Source organism: Bombina bombina, chromosome 3, assembly GCF_027579735.1.
Source record: "Bombina bombina isolate aBomBom1 chromosome 3, aBomBom1.pri, whole genome shotgun sequence".
Classification (NCBI taxonomy): domain Eukaryota; kingdom Metazoa; phylum Chordata; class Amphibia; order Anura; family Bombinatoridae; genus Bombina; species Bombina bombina.
In genome coordinates, this window is record NC_069501.1 from 364,885,833 (window position 1) to 364,896,925 (window position 11,093).

The 11,093-nt window shown below is 38.7% G+C and overlaps 1 protein-coding gene across 1 annotated transcript in view; it reads left to right on the forward strand.

The window, feature by feature from the left end:
* Positions 1-10,631, forward strand: part of LOC128653286 (amine oxidase [flavin-containing] A) — a 468,419-nt gene extending 457,788 nt beyond the window's left edge. Inside the window, exon 15 of the mRNA XM_053706491.1 lies at positions 9,383-10,631. Within this exon, the coding sequence (XP_053562466.1) occupies positions 9,383-9,538 (156 nt within the window). The 3' untranslated portion in view covers positions 9,539-10,631. The remainder of the gene's footprint in view (positions 1-9,382) is intronic.
* Positions 10,632-11,093: the final 462 nt, after the last annotated feature.

The window sequence follows — 11,093 nt, forward strand, 5'->3', positions numbered from 1 at the left end:
ATCTGAATATGAAGGTATGCATCCTGCAAGTCTATTGTAGACATATAGGGCTAGATTTATGAAGCCCCTACGGCAGCAAGTTTGCACAAGAACTTGCTCACCGTGATTTATCAAGCAGCGGTCACCAAACTGCTGCTGGATAACGCTCTTCGCCACCTCTAAACTGGTGAAATTCAATCTCCTCGGTCGAGTCTGACAGAGGAGATTGACAGCTCCTGCCCGCGCGTGATTGGCTGTGCGCGGGCAGGGGGCGTGATTGCACACGAGCGCAAAATGCGCTCGTGTGCAATGCCGAATGCCTGTGGGTATTTTTGCCCCGCCACAGGCGAGCTGAGGCGTACAGGGGCGCGTATACGCGCCCCTGTACACCTCAGCTTTAATAAATCTAGCCCATTATGTCATTGCTGAACAAAAGGCAGAATAGTCCTTATAGTCACCATCTTGAAAGTTGGTACTCTTACATAACGATTCAGAATTTTCCAATCCAGAACTGGTCTGAATGAATTTTCTTTCTTTGGGACAATGAATAGATTTGAATTAAACCCCAGACCTTGTTCCTGAAAAGGAACCAGCATAATTACCCCTGAAACCTCCAGGTCTGAAACACACTTCAGGAAAGCCTGATCTTTTACTGGATTTACCGGGATGCGTGAGAGAAAAAATCTTCTCACAGGAGGTCTTACTCTGAATCCTATTCGGTACCCCTGAGAGACAATGCTCTGAATCCATTCATTTTGGACAGAATTTGCCCAAACATCCTTGAAAAACCTTAATCTGCCCCCTACCAGCTGAGCTGGATTGAGGGCCGCAACTTCATGCGGACTTAGGGTCTGACTTTGGTTTCTTAAAAGGCTTGGATTTATTCCAATTTGAGGAAGGCTTCCAATTGGAAACAGTTTCCTTGGGGGAAGGATTAGGTTTTTGTTCTTTATTTTGACGAAAAGAACGAAAACGATTAGAAGCCTTAGACTTACCCTTAGGTTTTTTATCCTGAGGCAAAAAAACTCCCTTCCCCCCAGTAACAGTTGAAATAATAGAATCCAACTGAGAACCAAATAAATTATTACCTTGGAAAGAAAGCTAAAGATATGGATCTAACATCAATTTTGATAATATCAAAATTGCATCACAAATAAAATGATTAGCAAGTTTATTGTAAACGAACAATGCTATATAAGTCAGAATCCAATTCTTGCTGCGCTAAATTCTCCAACCAAAAAGTTGAAGCAGCTGCAACATCAGCCAAAGAAATTGCAGGCCTAAGAAGATGACCTGAATATAAATAGGCTTTCCTTAGATAAGATTCAAGCTTCCTATCTAAAGGATCTTTAAAGGAAGTACTATCTTCCATAGTAATAGTGGTTCGTTTAGCAAGAGTAGAAATAGCCCCATCAACTTTGGGGATCTTTTCCCAAAACTCTATTGAAATTGCTTGTAAAGGATACAATTTTTTAAACCTCGCAGAAGGATTAAAAGGAGTACCCGGCTTATTCCATTCCTTAGAAATCATATCAGAAATAGCATCAGGAATAGGAAAAACCTCTGGAGTAACCACAGGAGGTTTAAAAACAGAATTTAAACATTTACTGGTTTTAATATCAAGAGGACTAGCTTCCTCAATATCCAAAGTAATTAACACTTCTTTTAACAAAGAACGCATATACTCCATTTTAAATAAATAAGTAGATTTGTCAGTGTCAATATCTGAGGAAGGATCTTCTGAATCAGATAGATCCTCATCAGAGGTGGATAATTCATTATGTTGTCGGTCATTTGAAATGTCATCAACTTTATGAGAAGTTTTAAAAGACCTCTTACACTTATTAGAAGGTGGAAATGCGGACAAAGCGTTCTGATTAGAATCAGTAACAAATTCTTTAAAATTCATAGGTATATCATGTACATTAGAAGTTGAAGGAAATGCAACTGGCAATGTACTATTACTGATGGACACACTATCTGCATGTAAAAGTTTATTATGACATTAGGAGAAATAATCTCCACAATTTTACAACAAATGCACTTAGCTTTGGTAGAACTGATGTCATGCAGCAAAGTTCCAACAGATACTTCTGAGACAGGATCAGATTGAGACATCTTGCAGAATGTAAAAGAAAAAATAACATATAAAGCAAAATTATCAATTTCCTTATATGACAGTTTCAGGAATGGGAAAAAAAGCAAATAGCATAGCCCTCTAACATAGAAAAAGGCAAGAGGCAAACAGCAATGGGGCAAATAAATAATGAAAAATATTTGGCGGCAAGTATGACGCACAACGTAACTTAAAAATTTTTTGGCGCCAACCATGTCCGGAAGTGACACACTCGCGTCACTAACGACGCAACCCTGTGTGAAACCTCTGCGGCAATTACGACGACGGAAATGACGAACTTGCGTCAACGGACATGCCTTTCGCGCCAAAAATTTATTGCGCCAAGAATGACGCAATAAAGTGTTGCATTTGGCGCACCCGCGAGTCTAAGTCAGCCCGCAATTTGAAACAAAGTAGTCAATTGAAAAAGACTAAACCCCAGGTAAGAAAAATATTTCTTAATATTAACTTTCCCAAATATGAAACTGACAATCTGCAAAAGGAAATACATGAACCTGACTCATGGCAAATATAAATACAATACGTATATTTAGAACTTTATATAAATGCATAAAGTGCCAAAACCATAGCTGTGGTGTCTTAAGTAATAAAAAACATACTTACCCAAAGACACCCATCCACATATAGCAGATAGCCAAACCAGTACTGAAACAGTTATCAGTAGAGATAATGGTATATGAGAGTATATCGTCAATCTAAAAAGGGAGGTAGGATGAATCTCTACAACCAATAACAGGGAACCTATGAAATAGACCCCCGTTAGGAAAATCATTGCATTCAATAGGTGATACTCTCCACGTCCCTCTGACATTCGCTGTACTCTGAGAGGAATCGGGCTTCAAAATGCTGAGAAGAGCATGTCAACATAGAAATCTTAGCACAAACTTACTTCACCACCTCCATAGGAGGCAAAGTTTGTAAAACTGAATTGTGGGTGTGGTGAGGGGTGTATTTATAGGCATTTTGAGGTTTGGGAAACTTTGCCCCTCCTGGTAGGATTGTATATCCCATACGTCACTATCTCATGGACTCTTGCCAATTACATGAAAGAAATGTGTGTCCTGTGCAATTTACTGAGGACCAAGTGCTTTTATTATATATAAGAATGTGAGATTACATAATCCAGGTCCAGAACTGTGTTATGTCAATTCTAAATCTAGGCATTATTTCTGGGAAGACAGGCCACTAAATCTATTCTTTCCTCAGATTTTGAGTCCACAAGTCATCACTTGTCGGAAATTACCCTCCTGACCACTAGGGGGAGAATTTCCCACATGTGATGACCAGAGGATTCTCACAATGTAAGTGTACATTTTAGGGGGTTTTCTCACGGTTGTAAGATGACAGGTTTGTTTCAAAATATGCAATGCACTACATTTTACATCACAAGATATATATGTGAAACTAGAAGCGAATGTAAGGGAAAATACACTAAAAGGGACAGTCTACACTAGAATATTTATTGTTTTAAAAGATAGACAATCCCTTTATTACCCATTCCCTAGTGTTGCATAACCAACACAGTTATATTAATACACTTTTTACCTCTGTGATTATCTTGTGTCTAAGCCTCTGCAAATTGCCCCTTATTTCAGTTCTTTTGACAGACTTATAATTTAGCCAATTAGTGCTGGCTCCTAGGAACTCCACATGCGTGAGCACAGTGTTATCTATATGAAACACATGAACTAACACCCTCTAGTGGTGAAAAACTGTCAAAATGCCCTGAGCTAAGAGGTGGCCTTCAAGGACTTAGAAATTAGCATATGAACCTCCTAGATTTAGCTTTCAACTAAGAATACCAAGAGAACAAAGCAAAATTGGTGATAGAAGTAAATTGGAAAATTGTTTAAAATTACATGACCTATCTGAATAATGAAAGTTTGTTTTGGACTAGACTGTCCCTTTAAATGAACATAATCTGATTGGTATGTGCTTTAAACAAATCCTTATATCAAGCCAGGTGCTCCCTGGTACATTCACTCTTCCTTGTGAGAATCTGCATTGCAGATAGATTAATTCACCACTCGCTGGAACTTCCAGGTTTTTCCCCAATTTCATAGGCCTAGATTTGGAGTTTGGCGTTAGCTGTGAAAACCAGCGTTAGAGGCTCCTAACGCTGGTTTTAGGCTACCGCCGGTATTTGTCACTCAAAATAGGGTCTAACGCTCACTTTTCAGCCGCGACTTTTCTATACCGCAGATCCCCTTACGTAAATTGCGTATCCTATCTTTTCAATGGGATCTTTCTAACTCCGGTATTTAGAGTCGTGTTTGAAGTGAGCGTTAGACATCTAACGACAAAACTCCAGCCGCAGGAAAAAAGTCAGTAGTTAAGAGCTTTCTGGGCTAACGCCGGTTTATAAAGCTCTTAACTACTGTGTTTTAAAGTACACTAACACCCATAAACTACCTATGTACCCCTAAACCGAGGTCCCCCCCACATCGCCGACACTCGAATAAATATTTTTAACCCCTAATCTGCCGACCGCCACCTACGTTATCCTTATGTACCCCTAATCTGCTGCCCCTAACACTGCCGACCCCTGTATTATATTTATTAACCCCTAACCTGCCCCCCACAACGTCGCCTCCACCTACCTACACTTATTAACCCCTAATCTGCCGACCGCAAAGCGCCGCCACCTACGTTATCCTTATGTATCCCTAATCTGCTGCCCCTAACACCGCCGACCCCTATATTATATTTATTAACCCCTAATCTGCCCCCCCACAACGTTGCAGCCAGCTACCTACAATAATTAACCCCTAATCTGCCTACCGCAAAGCGCCGCCACCTACGTTATCCTTATGTACCCCTAATCTGCTGCCCCTAACACCGCCGACCCCTATATTATATTTATTAACCCCTAATCTGCCCCCCACAACGTCGCAGCCAGCTACCTACAATAATTAACCCCTAATCTGCCGACCGCAAAGCGCCGCCACCTACGTTATCCTTATGTACCCCTAATCTGCTGCCCCTAACACCGCCGACCCCTATATTATATTTATTAACCCCTAATCTGCCCCCCACCACGTCACCTCCACCTGCCTACACTTATTAACCCCTAATCTGCCGACCGGACCTCACCGCTATTCTAATAAATGTATTAACCCCTAAAGCTAAGTCTAACACTAACACCCCCCTAAATTAAATATAATTTTAATCTAACGAAATTAATTAACTCTTATTAAATAAATTATTCCTATTTAAAGCTAAATACTTACCTGTAAAATAAATCCTAATATAGCTACAATATAAATTATAATTATATTATAGCTATTTTAGGATTAATCTTTATTTTACAGGTAACTTTGTATTTATTTTAACCAGGTACAATAGCTATTAAATAGTTAAGAACTATTTAATAGCTAAAATAGTTAAAATAATTACAAATTTACCTGTAAAAGAAATCCTAACCTAAGTTACAATTAAACCTAACACTACACTATCAATAAATTAATTAAATAAACTACCTACAATTACCTACAATTAACCTAACACTACACTATCAATAAATTAATTAAATACAATTCCTACAAATAACAACAATTAAATAAACTAGCTAATGTACAAAAAATAAAAAAGAACTAAGTTACAAAAAATAAAAAAATATTTACAAACATAAGAAAAATATTACAACAATTTTACACCTACTCTAAGCCCCCTAATAAAATAACAAAGCCCCCCAAAATAAAAAAATGCCCTACCCTATTCTAAATAACTAAATTTCAAAGCTCTTTTACCTTACCAGCCCTGAACAGGGCCCTTTGCGGGGCATGCCCCAAGAAGTTCAGCTCTTTTGCCTGTAAAAAAAAACATACAATACCCAAGCCCCCCAACATTACAACCCACCACCCACATACCCTTAATCTAACCCAAACCCCCCTTAAATAAACCTAACACTAAGCCCCTGAAGATCTTCCTACCTTGTCTTCACCTCACCGGGTTCAACGATCTGTCCAGAAGAGCTCCTCCGATGTCCTGATCCAAGCCCAAGCGGGGGGCTGAAGAGGTCCATGATCCGGCTGAAGTCTTCATCCAAGCGGGAGCTGAAGAGGTCCATGATCCGGATGAAGTCTTCATCCAAGCGGGAGCTGAAGAGGTCCATGATCCGGATGAAGTCTTCATCCAAGCGGGAGCTGAAGAGGTCCATGATCCGGATGAAGTCTTCATCCAAGCAGGAGCTGAAGAGGTCCATGATCCGGATGAAGTCTTCTATCAACGGCATCTTCAATCTTCTTTCTTCCGGATCCATCTTGCAGACCTCCGACGCGGAACATCCTCTTCTCCCGACGCCTACTAGCCGAATGACGGTTCCTTTAAGGGACGTCATCCAAGATGGCGTCCCTCGAATTCCGATTGGCTGATAGGATTCTATCAGCCAATCGGAATTAAGGTAGGAATATTCTGATTGGCTGATGGAATCAGCCAATCAGAATCAAGTTTAATCCGATTGGCTGATCCAATCAGCCAATCAGATTGAGCTCGCATTCTATTGGCTGTTCCGATCAGCCAATAGAATGCGAGCTCAATCTGATTGGCTGATTGGATCAGCCAATCGGATTGAACTTGATTCTGATTGGCTGATTCCATCAGCCAATCAGAATATTCCTACCTTAATTCCGATTGGCTGATAGAATCCTATCAGCCAATCGGAATTCAAGGGACGCCATCTTGGATGACGTCCCTTAAAGGAACCGTCATTCGGCTAGTAGGCGTCGGGAGAAGAGGATGTTCCGCGTCGGAGGTCTGCAAGATGGATCCGGAAGAAAGAAGATTGAAGATGCCGTTGATAGAAGAGTTCATCCGGATCATGGACCTCTTCAGCTCCCGCTTGGATGAAGACTTCATCCGGAACATGGACCTCTTCAGCTCCCGCTTGGATGAAGACTTCAGCCGGATCATGGACCTCTTCAGCCCCCCGCTTGGGCTTGGATCAGGACATCGGAGGAGCTCTTCTGGACAGATCGTTGAACCCGGTGAGGTGAAGACAAGGTAGGAAGATCTTCAGGGGCTTAGTGTTAGGTTTATTTAAGGGGGGTTTGGGTTAGATTAGGGGTATGTGGGTATTGTATGTTTTTTTTTAAAGGCAAAAGAGCTGAACTTCTTGGGGCATGCCCCGCAAAGGGCCCTGTTCAGGGCTGGTAAGGTAAAAGAGCTTTGAACTTTAGTTATTTAGAATAGGGTAGGGCATTTTTTTATTTTGGGGGGCTTTGTTATTTTATTAGGGGGCTTAGAGTAGGTGTAATTAGTTTAAAATTGTTGTAATATTTTTCTTATGTTTGTAAATATTTTTTTATTTTTTGTAACTTAGTTCTTTTTTATTTTTTGTACTTTAGCTAGTTTATTTAATTGTTGTTATTTGTAGGAATTGTATTTAATTAATTTATTGATAGTGTAGTGTTAGGTTAATTGTAGGTAGTGTATTTAATTAATTTATTGATAGTGTAGTGTTAGGTTAATTGTAGGTAGTTTATTTAATTAATTTATTGATAGTGTAGTGTTAGGTTTAATTGTAACTTAGGTTAGGATTTCTTTTACAGGTCATTTTGTAATTATTTTAACTATTTTAGCTATTAAATAGTTCTTAACTATTTAATAGCTATTGTACCTGGTTAAAATAAATACAAAGTTACCTGTAAAATAAATATTAATCCTAAAATAGCTATAATATAATTATAATTTATATTGTAGCTATATTAGGATTTATTTTACAGGTAAGTATTTATCTTTAAATAGGAATAATTTATTTAATAAGAGTTAATTAATTTCGTTAGATGTAAATTATATTTAACTTAAGGGGGGTGTTAGTGTTAGGGTTAGACTTAGCTTTAGGGGTTAATACATTTATTAGAATAGCGGTGAGCTCCAGTCGGCAGATTAGGGGTTAATAATTGAAGTTAGGTGTCGGCGATGTTAGGGAGGGCAGATTAGGGGTTAATACTATTTATTATAGGGTTAGTGAGGCGGATTAGGGGTTAATAACTTTATTATAGTAGCGCTCAGGTCCGGTCGGCAGATTAGGGGTTAATAAGTGTAGGCAGGTGGAGGCGACGTTGTGGGGGGCAGATTAGGGGTTAATAAATATAATATAGGGGTCGGCGATGTTAGGGCAGCAGATTAGGGGTACATAGGGATAATGTAAGTAGCGGCGGTTTACGGAGCGGCAGATTAGAGGTTAAAAATAATATGCAGGAGTCAGCGATAGCGGGGGCGGCAGATTAGGGGTTAATAAGTGTAAGGTTAGGGGTGTTTAGACTCGGGGTACATGTTAGAGTGTTAGGTGCAGACGTAGGAAGTGTTTCCGCATAGCAAACAATGGGGCTGCGTTAGAAGCTGAACGCGGCTTTTTTGCAGGTGTTTTTTTTTCAGCTCAAACAGCCCCATTGTTTCCTATGGGAGAATCGTGCACGAGCACGTTTTTGAGGCTGGCCGCTTGCGTAAGCAACTCTGGTATCGAGAGTTGAAGCTGCGTTAAAAATGCTCTACGCTCCTTTTTTGGAGCCTAACGCAGCCTTTATGTGGACTCTCAATACCAGAGTTATTTTTATGGTGCGGCCAGAAAAAAGCCGGCGTTAGTTTTTCGGGTCGTTACCGACAAAACTCCAAATCTAGCCGTTAGAGAATTAAAGTGACATAAAACAAGTTAGGATAGAGACAAAATATAATATGTACTTTAATTACTTTACCTGCAAATTTATACTGCAGTGCCTCACCATTAACCCTTTCTTTTTAGTTTCTGAATTGTAAAGCTCTAACTCCCCCCCCCCCCCCCCCCAATTCCTTTTATGGCTGTATCTATGTTTATTGTTCTTTTTGTAGAATGCAAAAGTGCACAGTGATTATCTGCTGAAGCATGCCTAGAAGCTGTGAACTCAGTTGAAATACAATGCCTGTGTCTAAACACTGATAATGGGGGGTGGAACAGTCTGTTTCAGACAATATGGCTATTTATGTATTTTTGCTTATTATTGAAAATTATTTTAAAAAACTTGCCAGCAATTTTTAAGCAACTTTTTTTATGCAAACTAGTTTTACCTTATTAGCCATTTTAAGATATGCACAGATTTCAACAGGTTTTGTGGCACTTTAAGTGAAATCTGCCCATATGAGTGTCAGAATGGTATTTTACTCTGTCTGCAAATAATTACTGTATCATAGCGATAAAGTCAATGTCTTTGGTGAAACATTAGTAACTAAACAAATAAAACCAATCCTGTCTACTTGTTCTAAACTAATAAAGATATATTCTTCACCCAGGATGTTCCAGCCCTGCCATTTACTTCAACATTTTGGGAACGCAATTTACCATCTTCTCAAGGATTATTACGATTTCTCTGCTATTCTGCTTTCTTTGCTTCAGCATCTGCACTTGGGATTTATGCATACAAGAAGGGATTCATCACCAAAATCTGATCTACTTGCCGAATCCTTGCAATCCTTCAAATCAAATTTTTATACAAAATGGAAAAAACAGAGATCACATTCTCTCGGATATTATTTTTGATAATGTTAATTTGTGAAATGCCTGCTTTAGTTAAAGGGACACACAATGTAAAATAGTAGATAGAAAGTTTACTTCCAGGGGCACTGAACCCCCTAAAGGAAGCCTTTCTTTTCATTCATTTTCTGCTAGTCTGCTTTACCACCCACACAATGGGCTACACAGAGGGTACATCCACTGCTTTTCATACAGTCCAGGTCTACAAGCTGTATGCAAGGCAGCTGGTCAATGCTTTGTGTAGCCAAGGGGTAGGCAGTACAGCAAATGATTGGCTGTAAGTCCTTTCAGTGAAAAAAAATGAAAAGAAAAACAAAAAGCTTTCTGTGGGGGGCTGCTAGCGCAGACTAGCACAGAAGACCCAGCGCAGTGCAAATATAGCCCTTTGGAGCCGGTTCAAACCGGATTTATGAATCCTTTGATGAACTCATAAGTTTAAAGGGAAAGTGTACTGTAAAATTGGTTTACCCTTAATGTGCTTTCAATGACTTGTTATATTTTCAGATATTAAATAGTTGTTTCTGTTAATTGAAGCTGCAAACCCAATGAAATGGACTGAGCTTGCAAGGAGAGCATACTTAAATAGTGTATCTCTCAATATCTACTCAAAATCCTTGTTATCTTAATATACACAGTGAGACCAATTATTTGAGAGAACAATGGAAAATTAAAATTTTAGTTCTTATCTGTGCAACCCTCATTGGGAGTCTGATTTTAGACAACTTGTAACTACAAAATATTTCTGCTGTGTTGCTATACAATAACATCAGCACAGTTTTAATATTTTTAAAACAAATTAACATTTCATGCTCCATCTAAACCATGATTTAATATTGACTGTAATGTCCCTTTATATAAAACAATGTAAACATTACCTTTGCAGGATAGTGGACAATCTAACATTGTGTGATGTTGAAGCACATCTTGTACCTCCTATTATAATGTCTATGCAAATATAATAATGTATTTTTATTAACTTTTATTTTTAAAATACTGTTATATCCTTTATGTCTGTTTCATTCTTTTATGTAAAACGTTCACTTTGAAGAAATTGTGCTACCAGGTTGCACATTCATAATTACTATGAATTCAGAGGACACCTCAGAGATTGAAATTCCTTCAACTTTTACGTTATTCTATTGATGTTATAAAATGTGAGTTTGCTCTTTAAATCTTATTTAATCAGTTCAGTATCCTAGTGTGAGTGCTAAAGAGAGTCTTACTGGACAGCCGATTTGTGTGGTAACATCATATTTTATTAAAATTGTAATCTATGCAACCTTTATTCAGTGTGCCAAGGTCTTGGGCTTCCAGCAACTGTTTAAGATGCTTGACCTATGACAAAAATAGTTCTGTCAATAATATTAATTGAAAGGGCAGTCAATGATGGCCTTAAAAAAAAAAAAAAAAATCATTTAGCCAAAGTATGATAGTTAAATGTATAGTATCACTTTTTAAATAATGACTAGG